The following is a 19,234-nucleotide window of genomic DNA, read 5'->3' on the forward strand; positions in this document are numbered from 1 at the left end:
TTTTGGGTGGACTTGTTTGGTAAAAATTATTTTCTTTGTTTCACAGATATTTGATAATTGGCCTCACATAAATGTCATAAAAATCTTCAAATTGTTGTGCCACATAATGTTCGTGGAAGTTTATGAGAAATTTATTTGCAATGATTTCAATTTATGACCATAAGAAATGTTATTATTTTGTTTTTCGACAAATATTGAAAAATCATATTGTTATTGCAATATCGAAGGAGAAGCGGAAAAAAAAAAGAAAAAAAAAAGAGTTGTTTGCACTTAAAGCATAGAAACAGATGCAAAATATTTATACATAATATGTGGACTACATAACACACAATGTAATGTGTATGGTGACACAATGTAATGGAGTATTTGAGAAAATATGGCTATTCCAATATGATAATCCAAGTTGGAATATGGGATAACAATTTAAAGCGAGGTTGGAATATGTTTGATTTGTTTACAAAAGTTTTGTATACATCTTTGGTAAATAATAAAAAGTCTCAACATATACGACAAAAACCTAATATAGTCAGACAACTACTTTCTAGTGAAATTATAACGACTGACAGAGTAAAGTCAAAAGATAATATCGTGAACCTGTTTGTAAAAGACCTTAATTAGAGTGTGGGCTAAAAGAAGGTTCATAAAAAAGAATGAGATTAAAGCTTTCAATATTAAAAATTGACCGGATGCTAAGATTCAACAGAAAAAATGATCTTTGGATAACTTAGTGAACATTGTATTGATTATTTTTTCTAACCGATTCTAAGGACGATGAGACAATGCAAACGTGGTTTTAGGGTAAGCACCATGCTTTTAATGATTTCTAATAGTGGCTTAATAATTATTTTATGAAAAGTGCATATATAATACTCTTAATAGAAATCACCTATGTGAGTGTGAAGGGGTTGCTTCTATGAGAATTTTAAGGTGAATTCTGTAAAAGGCTCATGAGACCCGACAATGTTCAAGGCCAAAATGAACATAATAATGAGAATTTTTTATTATAATGCAAAACTATGTGACTTCAGTTGTCTTAGTTTACTCTAGAATGGCTTACAATTCAAGGCATCAAGTCCACTGATTAACTAAGTAGACTCGATTATTGTTCACTAGCGAAAATTCAAAGTCTTTACTACTTATCTTGATGCATATTCTTCATTGGAAAATACAAAACATTTTCTTTTCCATTTTATCTTAAGTTGTTAACTTACCATTTATGAGAGAATTGTTGGAATAAATTTCAAGAAGAATGACCACGAATGGTCTATAAAAGCGTTTCTTCTTCAAGTTGCTTTTATAGAAATAGCTTTTATCCATAATGATTTTCTCTCATAGACATTTTTTGATTTTGTAAACTTTGTCCAAGTTCTGTTTAATTTCACAAAATATAGTTTGTTGGATCTTGTGGACGAGGTGTTGTTTCTATGAAAAGGTCAATTTGTTCTATCTTGAGAAATAATTACTCTTCAATCTCATTTACCAAAGTGAGGAAAATTGTCTCTAAAAAGACTAATTGGATTAATTACTCTTCAATCTCATTACTATATTTTCTAAATTCTTTTATAAATTGTTTGATGATATTATCCCTATAACAAGAATACATAGAGAGAGTAAAGTTGGTAAGTGTAAATCCACATTTCAACTTTTTGATTATATTATCAAACATTTTCCACAAAAATAACATATTCTATAGTTTTTATTTTACATGTTAAAAAAGCAAAGCAAAATTTAGAAGTTTGTTGGGGTTGGGCAAGAGGAGGAAAACTTGACATAGAGTAGAGCAGAGTACGACAAGTCAATGGCCGCCCCTTCATTTCTTCTTCTTCAATCTTCATTGCCTTTATTTTAACAGAAAATTCAATGCTCTCTTCTCCCTACTTTTTAAACACATACTCTCTTCCTAAACAAAAAACCCCAATGCTAAAACATGGCAAATGCTTCTCTAACTCTGTTTCTGTTTCTGTCTCTGTTTCTCTTCTCTTCACCGTCTACGGCTGTTGATTTCATAACTTCCTCACAGAACCTTACCCATGGCGATACTCTCGTCTCAGCAAAAGGGTTTTTCGAATTGGGTTTCTTTACCCCAGGGAATTCCACCAACCGCTACTTGGGAATTTGGTACAAAATCATCCCAGTTCGTACAATTGTTTGGGTCGCCAACAGAGAAAACCCCATCAGAAATTCTTCTGCCGTTGCTGTTCTCAAAATCAACTCTACCTCCAGCGATCTCTTCCTTTTCGAGAATGATGTTGTTGTTTGGTCTGGAAAATCGTTGAAACCAGCCAAAAGTCCCAAGCTACAGCTCTTAGACGATGGAAATCTGGTGTTGAAAGACGCTGAATCGGAGGAAACTTCATGGCAAAGCTTTGATTACCCAACCGATACATTACTCCCCGGAATGAAACTTGGATGGGACTTCAAAAACGGAATCCAACGGCGATTATCCGCTTGGAAAACCTCCGATGACCCATCTCCAGGGAGTTTAACGATGGAAATGATGAACACCAGCTACCCAGAACCAGCAATGTGGAATGGGTCGAACGAGTACATGAGAAGCGGACCATGGAACGGTCTTCAATTCAGCGCAAAACCCACATCGGCGTTACCGATTTTAGTTTACAGCTATGTAAACAACAAATTCGAGCTGAGTTACAGCTACGAGCTCATAAACTCTTCGTTAATCGGAAGAATGGTGTTGAATCAAACGAAATTCAGAAGAGAAGCTTTGTTATGGTCTGAATCTGAGAAGAATTGGAAGTTGTATGCGACTATGCCGAGGGATTACTGCGATACATATGGTCTTTGTGGTGCGTTTGGGAGCTGTGACATTGAGCAAGTTCCTGCTTGTCAATGTCTATTCGGGTTTCATCCTAAAGTACAAGAGAAATGGAATTTGATGGATTATAATGAAGGGTGTGTGAGGAATAAGCCTTTGAATTGTTCTGATAAAACTGGGTTTGCAAAGTTGCCAGGGTTGAAATTGCCTGATACAAAACAATCTTGGGTTAATGAAAGTATGAGTTTGAATGAATGTAAAGAAAAGTGTTTGAGGGATTGTTCTTGTGTGGCTTTTGCTAATACCGATATTAGAGGATCTGGGAATGGTTGTGCTATTTGGTTTGGGGAACTTGTTGATATCAAAGTTGTTCGAAAAGGAGGCCAAGATTTGTATGTTAGAATGTTGGCTTCTGAATTGGGTATAATATGACTTATTTTACTTTGGCTTCTCTTGTTCTATTTTTGTCAGTGAGTCTGTTAGATTTATTTCTTATGTGTACGTGTGTTTCCTTCCTGTGTAGAGACAAAGAAGACGAGTTCAGCTGTCGTGGGTATTATCGTCGGAGCAGCCGCTCTAGTGATTCTGGGTTTAGTTTTGATTGGGTTTTACGTGATCAGAAGCAAAAGAAGAAACCTCGAAGGTAATAGACTTGTTTGGAATGATTTTCTAGGTAGTCGATGATAACACTTTTCTTTCTTTGTGTTAAAAGCAATTTAAAAATTGTTAGGCATATGTGTCGATTTTCTTGTGATTTTTGGGTTATTTTGGAAATTTTGTTTATATGGATAACTTAGTGGTTAGAGCTTTCTTTCTTTTTAGTTGCAAGTCTTTCGAGTCTAGTTATTATTTAGTTATTAGATTTTAAAATATTAGTGTGTAACTTTTGAATTTATTTTTTTATTTAATTTAAGTTTCAGAATGTTAAATTTGAAACTTACAATTTCATGGTTGAGATTTATATTTAATTTTTATTTGTTCCATATGTTTCAATATGTATACTTTTTATTCTTGATTTTGACGTTAATTTTCAATCAATTAATTTAATACAACTATGATGTAAAAGCTAAATTAATCATACTTTTTATTTAATTTATTTTTTAATGAAAAATATTTATTTGTATTGTTACATAAAATTTCTAATTTCTTAAAAATATAACATTTTGAAACTAAAAAAAGTTAGAGTAATAAATAAAGAAGGAGCTTTTGGAAGTTATGAACTAAGTAAAACTAGACTTCAAGCTATAGAGAAAAAAAAGATACTTTTTTCCAAATATTTATTAAAATTGACTTTGTTAATATGTTGAGTAATTTAACATATTTGGTTCATGAGCTTAACTATCCAATTTTTTTCGTAATTTGCTTAAAGTTTATGATTTGAGAAATCACAATCAAATTAGCAACAGTTGCAGGAAAGGATCTTGAAGGGCAAGAAGACGATTTGGAGCTTCCATTATTCGACTTAGCTACAATATCTAATGCCACTGACAATTTTTCAAACTCCAACAAGCTTGGAGAAGGTGGCTTTGGTGCAGTCTTTAGGGTAAAATTTATGAGTACCAAAAAAAACATAACCATAATTTTCCTTTTTTTTTTTCACTTAAAAAAGTCGTTATAAACACTCTTCATGTAGTTGATGAAAATTATGAATTTTCACTTTCAGGGTAGACTTAAAGATGGACAAGAAATTGCAGTTAAGAGGCTTTCAAGCTATTCAAGACAAGGGACAGATGAATTCAAGAATGAAGTGATACTCATTGCCAAACTTCAACATAGAAATCTTGTAAAACTTTTGGGTTGTTGCATACAAGGAGACGAAAAGATGTTGATTTATGAGTACATGCCTAATAAGAGTTTGGACTCCTTCATTTTTGGTTAGTTTGTATTAAAATCTAGCTTTATTGTTAGTCTACTTATTCATATCGATTGTTATTCAGAACTAACTTTGACTCATCCTCTTTTACACGGTCAGACTCTGCTAGAAAGAAGCTTTTAGATTGGTCGAAACGATTCAATATCATATGCGGAGTAGCTCGAGGTATTCTTTACCTTCATCAAGATTCAAGATTGAGGATTATACATCGGGATTTAAAAGCAAGCAATGTCTTGCTTGATATTGACCTAAATCCAAAAATCTCGGATTTTGGAATGGCTAGAACGTTTGGAGGGGATCAAACCGAAGGAAATACTCAGAGAGTGGTTGGAACATAGTAAGCTTCTCTTCTGCGAGACTTTATGGCCTTTTTGGTTGACAAATTAGATTATTTTTTATTTTTTCAAATTCACTCGGTTCAACGATATATGATTAATAGATAGTCTAGATTATATTTTTGAAAACTATATTCGAATTTTGTCCAAACCGTGAAAAATCTGAAAACAACATTTTTAATGTTTTCAATGTATCTAGATTTTGAATTTTAAATTTTAAAGTGCACAATTATGTTAAACTAAAATAAAAATGTTTAGAAATACATATTTCCTCCCCAACAAACCTTTTATATTTGTGTTAATCTTTAAGTTTTATGTTCATAGATTGACACATTTTTTTGATAATATCTTGTAGTGGGTATATGGCACCAGAATACGCTATAGATGGACAATTTTCCATTAAGTCGGACGTCTTTAGTTTTGGAATTCTAATGTTGGAAATCATAAGTGGAGAGAAGAATAGAGGTTTTTTCCGTCCTAACCACGCTCTCAACCTGATTGGACATGTAAGTCAAATTTACTTGACCCAATCATTACAGGAATTACAATCTCAAGTTTTAGTTAATGTGATTTTATTTTTGGTTTAGGCATGGAAATTATGGAATGAAGGAAAACCATTAGAGTTGATTGATGCAAGCATTGGAGAATCATATGCTTTATCAGAAGTGCTGAGATGCATACATGTTAGTCTTTTGTGCTTGCAGCAACTACCTGAGGATCGGCCAACCATGTCAAATGTAGTTTTAATGCTAAGTAGTGAGAGCTCATTGGCACAGCCAAAACAACCAGGTTTCTACATGGAAAGAGATTCTCTTGAAGTATTTTCTGTTTCTGGCAAGAATGAATCTTCTACTACAAATGAATTAACTATTACGCTCTTGGAGGCTAGATAATAAAGACTCGATCTACCCTTTTTCTCCAACTTCTACCTAACTTTTTCAGTGCTTTATATATTGTTCTTCCTTTGCATTTTCATGTAAAGTGAGTTTTCAGTTTTTACTTTGATATAATTGTAAGATCAAAAGATCAAAGTTAAGTAGATATATATAAATATATATAGCCTTTTTACTCGAAGACTTGATGATACTACTTACATTTTAGTATAATTCACTCATCTGAATTATTGGATTTATATAAGTTAGGGATTTAGATCCTCATGTGAAATCAATTTAAACCTAAAATCTTGGAGTGTGAATCGATGATAACTTCAACCTTCAATTTAAATTATATTTGATGTGTTTGAAGACTGATTTTATGTAGTTTTATCACATTTGAAATCAACTTAAAAATAAAGTAATTTTCCTTTTTTGGAATCTTCTTCTAAGATGAAAAGCCATTGGTATAAAGAAAATACCTATGTAATTATTTTTCTATGCTTAGAGTTTTAACATGAAAATAAGAATAAAGTTGTGTCTACTGTGTGGTTGTTATAACCTACAATGTTACAACATTCCACACAACAATTATTAAAAATATTGAAGCTATAATGAACACAAGAGATTGGTAGCCTAGTTCGGTGGTAAGTGTCTGAGGCGATGTGTCCAAGAAAAGATAATTATACTAATAACAATTATAAGTACTGTAGCAGTTTGCCTAGAATGAGTAATATGCTTGTCTAGACAGAATGCTAGACTGATCGCTTGATGTCACACCTTGTGTATCATCAAGAAGTTGGTAATACACCTTGTATACCACCTAAGAGTCAGCTCTCAGGAACCTGTCACGTACTAGTCAGTTCGTCTAATGGTTAACTCTCAAGATTAAAATGCCTACTGCAAAATAGAAACTAGTTAAGAAAGAAACGCTGAGCCACAAATTTCACTTTTTTTAAGACGTTTCGCGGCTCTTCTCCTTTGTGCAAATATATTTGTATAGTCTCGTCATCCCTAGGATAAAACAGGCGTTCTTCAATCAAAATTGCACTAGAAACTGATTGGAATCTCAACATTCAAATTGACACACCTTTTGCTCGGAAAGAAAGAGAATATGAATTTCTAGTTTTTTCTCATACTTTGAAAAGAAAACGATGAGAAATTTATATAGTAGAGGAATAAGAACGGTAGTACCTTATTATGAAAATCCCGTTTGGTAATTAAATAAAGAAAATTTAATTGTAGAAACATTTGTAATTAAAGGAGAATAACGTTGGAAATTAAATATTAAATAAAATTAAAACGCTTCTCTTTTATGATGCGAGATAGTCACAAAAATTTTATCTTAAAGAGTTAACCATAATATCATTATTACATCTCATCTAACCTAGCCATCTCGCCTAGGATGGTGGTATGTGCATGGAGATCTTAGCAAATCTTCTAAGCCACATTCTAGGAGGACAACTTGTGTTTGGAGATTAGCCAATCTAATTGCATAGCATCTCTTTGGATGGCAACATGCAACTTATTTGCTTAGCTTTTCTCTATTGTAATAATGACGTTTTCAAAAATTTTCATCAACAATTCAAACATAGTACTGATATGTAATGATTATACAACTACAATTCAAAGGCAATGTGGCCACCAATGCAATCTTATAACATTTGAAGACGTAAAAGAAAAAAGAAAGTGTGAGAGTTAGAACTCATTTTCATGATATTTTGCTTTAAAAATTCCTCCAAGAAATTCAAAATATTTACTCTTCTCGTGGAAGTGGGCACCTTCGCCAAATTGTTAATGTCCTTGAGAGAGAGAGGGAGAGAGGGAGAGAGGGAGAGAGGGAGAGGGGGAGAGAGGGAGAGAGTGTGTGTGTGGAAGTAGGCACCTTCGCCAAATTGTTAAAATCCTTGTTTCTTTTTCATCTTGTTCCTCTCTCTGTTCTCACATCGTCTTCATTCATCTTGAGAGAGAGAGAGAGAGTTTTGTTATGTTTAAAGAACAAGGTAAAGTGACTGATTAGCAGAGCCACTTACCTCAATAACCATCTTTCTACATTTGTATTAGCAATTTTCATATTGGGTCATCTTTCTAAACCTGTTAAAAAAATTAGTATCAGAGCCTGTGAAGAACAAAGCAAGATCACAAGAAGAGGAAGAACTTCAAAAAAAGTAATCATTATTGTTGCAAGATATGACATTGAGTCTTTCGGAAGGCAAAAATGAAGGTTGTTTTGGGCCAACAGAAGCACATAAAGCTTTAGAAGATCCTTCCAAGTTACCTGAAACATTGACAATTGATGCGAAGATAATATGGACCTAATTATGCTCGTGGAACTCTTGTTTTCAACCTATCTAACATTGTGCTTCCATAAGAAATTGATCACGACACTACTTTTAAATGTGGACAAAACTAAAGGAACTCTATGAAGCAAAAGATCTTAAAATGAATCCATCCAATTAAAACCATGATTGAAAATCATGATGATTTTAATATCACAAACTTTTCAAGGGGGTGGGATAGTTTTAATTGAATATTTGAAGGGGATGGGTGAAAATTTGGGGGGGGGGGGGGGGGGTTGAGGATGAAATTTTGAAGGGGTAAGTGTTATTACTGTTTTAAAAATTCTGTAATTTGTGTTAAGATTTGTTTTGCCTATCTTACAGTTATCGTAGTCTTTAGTTCAATTCTAGTTGTTTATTTCTTAGTAGTCTTGAATAATTTTGTTGTTGATTTGGGACGACTAGCATGCAGTTATTGTAGCCTTTTTTCTTTTGAATTTGTTTGTATTTCTGAGGGTTTGAAAGGATGGTAGTAGGGTAGCTTGTAAGCTAGCATTGTTGGAAGGGGTCGGTAGGATGTGAAGATTGAAGTTGTTTGTGGCTAATTAGGTTGTGTAACTATCCTACAGTTATGGTAGCCTCTGTAGTTTGAAGTTAGTTTTAGTGAAAACTTTGGGAGATTGTATATTCAGGTGAATAAGTTTAGGATGTGAGAGGAGAGGAATATGCTTTTAATCAAACCTATATATTTATGTTTTATGAACTTAAACGATGGACAAGAGTTAGATGATACTTAGGAATAAGTTTTCCCTTGAGTATAGAGAGGGAGTGGCCCAATTATTAGAAGTTGCCAAGTTTCACATTGATGCCTACGAACGAATAAGGTGTTCATGGAAGAGATATATGAACTCAAATTAAAACTCACTAAAAGGCGTGGAACTAGATCTATTGACTAATGGAATATCCTTCTACTACACAGAATGAGTGTCTCATGGAGAGTCAATTAGCTTTAAAGGTACAGTAAACTTTGATGAAGGAACTAGTAGTAGACAGTTTGATGAATAAGATGATATGTTTGGTATGCTAAAAGATTTACAAGCCTCGATTGAATAGGAAGAGGAAACGAAGGAAGGTCATTTGAAGGATGAAATGTCGAGGAATATTGGGGTAGATTGTAACGCCCCAAAGTAAGTAATTTTAAGTTTAATTATCCTAAGTTAAATTTTTGTAATTTTTGAAATTGTTTTGGGTGTTATATCATTTAATTGTGGAAATCTTTGATTTGTAGAATTAGAATTAATTAGATACGTTGGAAAAATATCTAATTAATTGAATTTGGAATTAATGATTGATTTGGTTTGCTTTTTAGTAGTTCTTGTTGGGAGATTTGTATTTGAGAGAATTTTGAATAATTATAGGAGTATATAATTGTTTGGATTTAAGGTTAAAATAAATATATTATGAAAATAATATAATTATTTGAGATTGGTTTATTTATTTTTGAAGGATAAAGTGATGTGATTGGTTGAGGAGAGAGAAGTATTGATTTTTTTGAGAAAAGTTAAAAGGAAGATATAATGAAGATTTGGTGAATTGTGCACTTCATCCCTTCCAATTGGTGAAAGGTTTTTAATTGAAGAGAGAGAAATAAAAATAATAGTAATATTATTATTATTATTTATTTAATAAGGCATGGGGAGTTGCACTTCATCCCTTTCAATTGGTGAAACCTTAAATTGTGAGAAAACTCATCTCCGCCGTGTCTCCTCCTTTGCCAGCCGACTACCGTCAAGCTGATCTTCGTCTCTGCAAGCTGCCATCGCCTGTTCGCATCAGTCGCCTCCTCCTTTTTGCAAACCGTTCGTCTAGAGTGTCTCTGTCTTCGTCGTCCGTCAAGCAACCGTTCACTTCCATCGCGTTTTAGCAGTCGTCCGTCAACCGATCGTTTGCTTTTCGTCGCGTCGACAGTCGTCCACCAACAGATTTTCTGCGTTGCTGGAGCAAAAGAAATCGAGCTACACGCACCACCTTTCAAGCCGCAAGCGTCAGCCGTCAACATCCACTTCGAGCCGTCTTCGTGCTCCTTAGCCGAACCCTCAATATCCAAGTTGTGTGCATGAGCCATCCTTAGCGTCTGAGCCGCACTCGACTTGCCCCTGTTTTCCAAGCCGTACCCTAGCCATGTTCTTTAAAGCCAAGCTGCCCACCTATTTTTGATAATTTTTTCCCTATTTCGATAAGCTTGGGTAAGTTTGATTGGGTTTTTGGCATACCCAACAAATATTAATTTTGGACTCTAATTAATTAATTTTGGATTAAATTGGTTAGAGTTTAGCTAGAATTCGTGAGCTGTGGAACCTTGTCCTATATTAAGGTTGAGTTGGATTCAACCTCAACTTTGTGTAAGTAGAATTAACTAGATTTTTGGATCCTATACTGCAAATTAAATTACCATCTCAGTATTTATCCTTACTATTTAGGATTTTCTTGGGAAGCTTGACTTTGCTGTCAGGATTGTATTTCTGTGAATTAAGCTAATCTCCAGGTAAGAGATTCTCCTGCTAGACCTTCGAATTGAAGTATGAGATTACATGTAAATGTTTCCATTATGCATTAATGTAGCTAATATGACTAGTCTATGCTTATGATGACAGTTAGGTCTGACTGAGTTATGTTGATGTTGATGTTATGTATAAATTATTAGTCTCATAAATAAGAATGCTATGGTTAATATGCATGCCACGATTATGATGTTATATTATGCTACATGTTATGGATAGATCGTACTGTTAGCATTATCTATTAGAGTCATATCCAGATGGATGTCCCTCGGGATTACCACCTTTTAATCATTGTGTAGTCCGACGAGATCACCAGTTCAGTATAAGATGATATGTTACGAGTGACTCGACGGGGTCACTCACAGCCCGATTCTCTTAGTATCTCTTTTGAGATTCACTAAAGACCAGTTTCTCCTAGGTGTTCCTTGTGTTCACCGAAGACTAGTTCTGTCCTAGGTGTTCCTTTTAGTTAACCGAAGACCAGAGATGTTCCTACAGGATCACAAATTGTGCATGTTCGGAAACGTGCCAGTTTAGGGGTACCACTTTACAGGACTCTAATAGGAAGTTAACAGTCACCTAGCGGAACTAGTAGTAGGTCCATTATTGAGTATATTTTTATACTCTCTTTTATGTTTAAATTTTTTAGGCAAAGGTAAAGGGAGAGGTAGAGGAAAGCTGGCGAATGACAAGAAGTGACCGTGGCATGCCACAGGGAACGTTTTGCTTCCACCATTATGATTTTAGTTTGATTTTAGTATTTCTGGTACTTTATTATTACTCTTTAAAACTAGATAGGACCTGAACTAGGATTTTGTTATTTGGAGATTTATTTCTATTTATTTATTTATTTATGATTTTAAAAGAGTATTTGAAGTTTGGATCATGAACATTTGTTTTACCTTCCAATTTAATTTAAGAAATTTTATTTTCCTTTAAGTAGTAATGACCTCAACTAAGTATAAAGAGTTGGATCGTTACATAGATATAGTTGAAGATACAACAAACATATTTCAGGCCTTATTGAATGAAGCACGTCATGAGTTACACCTCAGTTGTTCTGAATTTTCCTCCTTGAATTTTTTGGTTAACTTAATGCATGTAAAGGTTCTGAATGGTTGAAGTAACAAGTACTTCGACATGTTGTTGAACTCTTAACAGCAACGTTTCCAATGTGTAGTAGTACTATCTCTAGTTTACTTTATGAAGCGAAACAAAAACTTTATGGCTTGGGCTTAGGATACGAGACTATTCACACATGCAAGTACGACTGTGTATTGTATTGGAAAGAGTTTACTGGTTTGCAACATTGTCTTACATGTGGCGAGACATGGTACGAGGTTAATCATAACACAGGGAAAAAATGCATCATAAGGTATTGTGTCACTTTCCTTTGGTATTGAGATTACAGCGCTTATTTGTATCGTAGGAAAGGTCCACTGATATGAGATGACTTAGGGATAAACGTGTTGAAATAGATAATATGTTGAGACATCCAACTCATGTGGAAGGATGGAAGCATTTTGATTCTGAATTTCCTGATTTTTCTTCTAATCTACAGAACGTCCGTTTAGGGTTGGCTTCAAATGGGTTTAACTCATTTGGTCATATGAGTACCTCGTACAGTATGTGACCTGTTGTGTTACTTCTTTACAATTTGCCACCATGAAAATGCATAAAAGAGATAAATTTCTTCATGTCATTGCTCATATCTGATCTTAGATCTTCTGGTGGTGAAACAAATGTGTATCTCCAACCATTTATTGGGGAACTAAAAGAGTTATAGACTTTCTGGATGCATACGTATGACTCTCTTTCAAGTCAGTTTTTTCAGCTACATGCAGCCTTGTTGTGGACGATTAATTACTTCCCAGTATATGGTGACCTATCAGTGTGGAGTACAAAGGGGTATCAAGCATGTCTCAAATGCATGGATGATAGATCGTAGTTCGGGATACGGGGTAAAACATACATGCTATCTTCCAGAGAACTACATGAGGCGTAGAAGTAGACTACATGATGGAAAGGTAGAGCATAGGAATCCTTCAATTATGATGAATGAGCATGAAATCTTAGAATAGTTACGTCGGTTGGAGGTTCTAATTATGAGTAAACAACATTTATTAAAAGATAAGAAAAGAAGAGCACTCTTAATTGGACGAAGAGAAGTATTTTTTTCAAACTTCCTTATTGGTTGAGGCTACTGTTACGCCACAAACTTGATGTAATGGATATTGAGAAGAATGTTTATGACAACTTGGTTGGTACCTTGTTGAATATTGAAGAAAAAACAAAGGATACCTCGAATGCTCAGTTGGGTCTATAAGATCTAAAGATAAGAAAGGATTTACAACTTATAGAAATTGGTAACTGATTGGTCAAGCCACATGCGAACTATACGTTGACTAGCAGTGAACGAGTTGAGTTTTGCAATTTCCTGAAATTAGTTAAGTTTTGCGATGGATTTGTTTCCAATATTTCACGATGAGAAGAGAAACTATCAGGTTTTAAAACGCACGATTGTCATGTTTTACTACATCGACTGTTACCTATTGATATTTGAGCATTCTTACCAAAAAACATTTAGAATGAAATTACTGAACTATGTAATTTTTTCGTGATTTGTGCACTAGAACGATAAGAGTAAGTGATTTGGACAGATTGCAAGTGAACATCATAATTATACTTTGTAAGTTGGAAAGAATATTTCCACCTGCCTTCTTTAGCGTTATGGTACATCTTACCGTTCACTTACCATATGAAACCAAGGTTATTGGTCCAGTTTCTTACAATGGGATGCATCTCATTAAAAGAAGTCTACACACTTTAAAATAGTATGTTTGAAACAAAGCACGTCTTGAGGGGTCCATTGTAGAAGCGTATGTGATGAATGAATCGAGCACTTTCTTTTCACGTTACTTAAGTGGTATAGAGACTCGATTCACAAGAGATAAGTGACATGATGATACCATTCAAGAGGATGAGGTGATTGGTGAGTTTGAAATTTTCAAGCAGAAAGTACTACCCTTAGGTGCATCAATTCTTTGTACTATATCATAAGAAGAGAAACGCATCATCCATTGGTACATCCTTAACAATGTTGATGAAATATCAAGGTATCGCAAGTAAGCATTTCTTAGCTTCGTATTTCTTAGGTATAGTTGTTGAGTATTTGTTACACATTGTTGTTACACAAATTAAACTCATAATTATCCTCGTCAGGAAACATTTGAGGCTAATACGTTGACATGCTCAAAATGCTATGTAACTGTTCCCGGTATATGCTATCAACGGGGATTCTTGAATTGTTTCAAGCACAGATATATAGCAAGTGTTCGTGTGACATGTATGCACTAATGTATTTAAGCACATGAATGTATATAATCATGGTCACATTGATTTTAGGTTATAGAACTGTGTGAGTTTGAAAATCTATCTCACGATTTCTTCTCACTTGCGATAGGACCATCATTTGACGTTTGTTGCTACAATGGATGCATCATGAATGGGATGAGATTTCACATATCAGAACATGATTTTTGACGTACTACACAAAACAGTGGAGTGATGGTCATTGGTGAAAGCAATGCAAGTGGAAGTGGCGACAATAATTTCTACAGTGTTCTGGATGAAGTATTGTACGTTCAATATCCGATGGAAAGAAATGTTTGGCAATTTAAGTGTCGGTGGTATAATACGAACGTCAACAAAATTCAAAGAACACACGTTGAATTGGGGTACAAATCTTTCAGCACGTCCCTTGTTTGGTTTGTCGAGGAACTTGTAATTCTTACGACGCAAGCACATCAAGAATTTTACCTTGATGACCCAAAAAAATGGTAGTAATTGGAAAGTTATGCAAGTCATCCAGAATAAGCGTATATGGGACGTGCCAGAAGTAGCGCTGTTGAGAATGAGCACTTGAAAGTACTAGAAATTATTTTCAGCCATCCAGTGGACGAGCACATTGAAGATAAAAGTTTGATCAGGATTGACGTTGATCCCACAATTGTTGAAAGATCGATTGTATGTCATGTCAATAACGATTTCATAGATGATGTGGATGAACATGTCACTGACGACTTCATAAATGATGTGGATGAACACTTGTCACTTCAAAACGGAATAAGCGACAACGAACCACGTACCAACATATTAATAACCCTATGAGAGGGTCATCGTCTATAGGTAAAAATTCGGGTGAGTAATAATGGTATACTTTTTAACTTAGGATTATTTGAACTTTTTTTCTAACATTATATGTTCTGATAATTTATCCAGTAGGTACTTTTCAGCCATCTGTGACTCTGACTCCTAAGAGACGTGCATAATCTCGACTCCTAAAGTTACTTGATTCTGCTTCTTTGAACCTCCCGCTCTTTCTTCCATCTCTCAACTCCGTGAAAAGGAAAGGATCCTTGCTTGTGGAATCAGACTCGTCCTAGAGCGGGAACTCACTCTACGGATTGATCAGACTCATCCTATAATTAGAGTTATGGTTTTCGCCCGGCTTCAACCTTGAAATCTTCTTTGAACCTTGCAATTTCTTGGCTTCTCAATTCATTCTTGGTGTAATACTCACTTTGGGATTCCCATTTTGAGCTTCTTGAATTCGAGTTAAGTTCCGATTTCTCTGGATGTTATGGTTCCAACCCCCTCACCCTTTTTACGAGAAAGAGGCAGAAAGGAGAAGAAGAGAGGAGATAGAAGAATTTTTCAGACCTAGAGCTACTTCTATTAGCGTCGGACCTTGAGTCGAATTTCTCGCCACCAGCGGCGAAGGGATGGAGGTGGGTAAGATCAAGAAATTCCTTTGTTCATACGTGCCGTAGGTAACCTGTCGAAAAAGGACGGCTTTCTCAGCGGGGTGATCCAGTCTTCTTTCCATAGGTTCAGTGAGCATCTCGGAGGGCCAAAAGAAAAAGATGTGGAAAGAAGGCATGCATGGAGATTTCGATTTAAGAGAGTCCTTCGGACGGGGAAAGATGTCACGCACCTCTTATTCATTTCATTCATTGCCTGAGATTTAGCTTGACTTCGCCGCCTCCTTCTCCTTCCCCTACCGATGGGCCGTGGACGAGTTCTCGGATGAATCCCATAAGAAGGAAGAGAAATCCTAAGCAATAAGATAGAAGATCGGAATGATCGATCAGTTGAGAAAAGTAGGAGAAATTACTGAATATGAATCAAATTGGAATGCGAAATCCTTTCCAAGGCCTTGTTTTAGTGGTTTTTCGCATCGCAAATTCTTTGCTCCACTCAGAAGCAGAAGCTGTGGGCTTCCGAGAGCCCCAGCACAGAGCCGTCCGGAGGCTGAATTCATATGAGTTCCTTCGTCATTAGCTAAAGAAAGCACTACGCGGGAAGAAAAGAATATCCGAGTCAGTATATGCCTCAATGGTCTTCCTGTCTGTCTTTCTACCTTATCAGTCGAGCCCTAGCTTTTTCTTCATTTGAGCTAAGAAAAAGAAGAAAAAGCAAGGGATTGAGCGCAGTAGGTCTTCTATGAGAGAAAAGAGAAGAAAGTATTACGTTGCAGCCAATAGGTGGATTTTGATGATGATCGCCCCTGGCGCAGAGAATTCTATTTCCCCATACGTCGTTTGCTTCAGCCAGTCGATAGGCGTGTGTGTGCGGAAGATATTTCTCGTCTGCTGCCTTTAGTGGTTGGATGTAAACAAAGAATACATTGAGGTGGTCAAGGACGATCACCAATTAAGTCCAGTACACATTTCTGTTTTCATTTGAAACATATTTAAGCTAACCAAGCTAATGTGTTGTTTTTGTAACTTGTAACAGTTTTTTGTACTTGATTTCAATGATTAAGTAATGAATAGGTTCGTTGTGCATCAGATGGGCAACACCTTTAAAGAGTTTTGGGTCAACTGTCACAAACAAATCAAAAAGTACAGCGACCTCAAGGAGGCCCGTCCAACCCACCACACATATTGGTAGAACATAATGAGGATTGACACTTCCTCTGTGACCACTACATGAGTCGTGCATTTCAGGTGAGCAACTGAACCCTTGATAATGGTTAATTATGATTTCAACTTTTAATATGCATAAGAAATAAACAATATAATTATTTTCATGTAGGAGCAATCACGGACGAACGAGGCTACTAAACAGAAGCGACCTTACAATCATAGCAGCGAGTCAAAGTCGTTTCTACAAAGATAGCACAAGCTCGCTGAGTAAAGAGAGAAGCTAATCTACCGTATGGAGTTGTTCTGATAAACACACGTTTGAGATGGGACGTTCATATTGTAGGCCGTAGATGATGCGCATGTAAGTTAACCAAGCAACACTTCTGCCCTTATTTGTCCTCTTTAATAATATATTTTTACTTACTAACTTAGTTTCTAAATTTTTTGTACAACCAAATGTTGGAACTTCAGTCCCAGCCTATCCCAGAGGGTACTCAGCCACTCTCTAGGGATGAGATATGTGAGACGGTGTTGGGTAGACGATCGGGCTACTCAAAAGGTCTTGGTTGGAGACCTAAGCCCTGACCCGCAAAATGGCCAGTGCAAGAAGTTCCACGACCTCATGTTTGCAGTCCACGGTAGAGCTCCAATTACGGGTTGCACTTGATCAAGCTATGCAACAGATTGATGAACAGATAAGAAATTATGATGTGTTAGTTTAGAAGTGGAACGAATGCAAAAGTTTATAGAAGTCATGAGTAGGGCACAACTAGGACCACCACATAATCCCTAGCTTTGCGATACGTATATAGGTTTCCATTATTATAAGTTCTTAAAATAACAGTATTCAGTGATGATATACATATATATATGTACTAAACTTAGCCACTTTTGTATTATTGTAGGACCCACAGTGTATAATGGCGTACGAGGCTCGTTAGGAGACGTATGTTATGAAGTATGACTTTCTTTGCACTTTTTTTGGAACGAGGAATATTTTTTATTTGTATTATTAACTTTGTTACATTTTTTGAACTTCTTTGTACTATGAACATTTAATTTTTTGTTGAATCTATGTTTGTATTTCGTAATTTACTAATTTATTTTTAATTTTTTTAATTGAATAAAAAACGAATGTGAATATTTTAGGAAATAAATCTTACATATTTAAAATATTTCCCGATGCAATAGATACGTTAGAAATATGGTGTAAACGTCACGTTGGGGATGGTTATTGTCGATGCACAGATGATGCCGGATATACGAACGTCGAGAATAGTTATTTCCGACGCATAGCTGACACCGGAGTTGTAGATGTCGGAGATGCCTTGTTGTCGACCATTGAAGACGTTCTACCGATAACGTCAGAATGAGTATATTCACGATGCCTTGTTGGAAATGCATCGGGAATCGGTCTCTCGACAGATTTCTTTCGAATGTCTTCTAGTGTTTTTATGCGTCAGGAGTCGCCTCACTTCTTCTAGTATGTATGTACGCACAATAACCATGCAGTCGGGCATCGTGATGCCGTTTGCGCACACACTTGCTACTTACACCTGTGTTGTGTGGCCAGTAGTGCCATGACTTAGTTTTTAGGGCTGTTTTGCTATTTTTGCAATTTTGATCATATTTTGGATATTTTTCATGGCCAAAGAATTTATTAAAACCTAAATATGGATTTTTCAGGCCAATGATAATTTGGAGAAAATTCTAAGCCAAGTTTTGAACTGAGTATTGTGAGTGACAAAATAGATTTCTAGATTGGTTTCTAAAGCGTGTTTACAAGGTAATGTTTTTAAAAGCATGTTCTAAAAGTATATGAGCTTACTGATTTCTATTGAAATGTGCAAAGCATGAATGTTTAAGTATTTGCAAGCTGAACTTATGATTTAAGCAAAGCATGATTTTAAGTTGATTTCCAAAAGTCTCTGTGATGTTAAAAAGTATATTATGACCATAAGAACTGAAACCAAAAGTATTGTTTAAGTTTTCAAGCATGTTTTAATCCTAGGAAAAAATGTTTAAAGAGTACTATATAAAGGACCTATTGTGCATATGTGGTTAACTCCTCTACTAGTGGGAAAGCTAATGAGCCTATGGTCTGCAATCCATCAGGGAAGGTATGCTTTGTATGCCTATAAGGAATAGGATACAACAAAAATGGTATCCTATGTCCATCTTTAGATGACAAGGTACTCCATTGCCTAGTATGTTCATTGATGATGGGGTGAATTGACGCCCAATCGTCTTATGATGATAAGATGATAAGGATATGGATCCATGGTTTACGAAAGTTTATGAAATGTATCAAATGTTTAATGTTTACCAATATCATGTTTATGAATTAAATTCTTACTGCTTGAATGTTTTTAAAGCTAAGGTTTTATGCTAAACTATTTGTGAAAACATGTTTTATAAAATCGTCACTCACTAAATTTTTCGACTTAACCTTTCAAATATTTTCTTACTTTCTAGGTATAGATTGTACATCTTCAAGTGTTGAGCTTACTAGTGCCATGCTTGTAGGTGTTTAATGATTGTTAAGTAATCATGGAAAGTTAAGATTGACTCTGTAAGATAAATTCCAAATGAGCATGTCTACTTTTAA

At 35.3% G+C, this 19,234-nt stretch overlaps 1 protein-coding gene across 1 annotated transcript; it reads left to right on the top strand.

The window, feature by feature from the left end:
* The first annotated feature begins 1,747 nt into the window (after positions 1-1,747).
* LOC103494982 (G-type lectin S-receptor-like serine/threonine-protein kinase At4g27290) lies at positions 1,748-6,058 on the top strand. The gene is made up of 7 exons (XM_008456393.3): positions 1,748-3,197; positions 3,300-3,419; positions 4,183-4,319; positions 4,440-4,650; positions 4,749-4,986; positions 5,340-5,490; positions 5,572-6,058. Exons 1-7 carry the CDS (start codon positions 1,928-1,930, stop codon positions 5,875-5,877), a joined length of 2,433 nt encoding a protein of 810 aa, XP_008454615.2. The 5' UTR covers positions 1,748-1,927; the 3' UTR covers positions 5,878-6,058.
* The last annotated feature ends 13,176 nt before the right edge of the window (positions 6,059-19,234 follow it).

Source organism: Cucumis melo, chromosome 4 (genome assembly GCF_025177605.1).
Source record: "Cucumis melo cultivar AY chromosome 4, USDA_Cmelo_AY_1.0, whole genome shotgun sequence".
Taxonomy (NCBI): Eukaryota; Viridiplantae; Streptophyta; class Magnoliopsida; order Cucurbitales; family Cucurbitaceae; genus Cucumis; species Cucumis melo.

Excerpts from the sequence above, each read along its gene's own strand:
- LOC103494982 (XM_008456393.3), top strand. The coding sequence starts at position 1,928 with ATGGCAAATGCTTCTCTAACTCTGTTTCTGTTTCTGTCTCTGTTTCTC. Across the intron at positions 4,320-4,439 it reads GCTTTGGTGCAGTCTTTAGG|GGTAGACTTAAAGATGGACA; the intron begins GTAAAATTTATG and ends TTTCACTTTCAG. Across the intron at positions 5,491-5,571 it reads CTCTCAACCTGATTGGACAT|GCATGGAAATTATGGAATGA; the intron begins GTAAGTCAAATT and ends TTTTTGGTTTAG.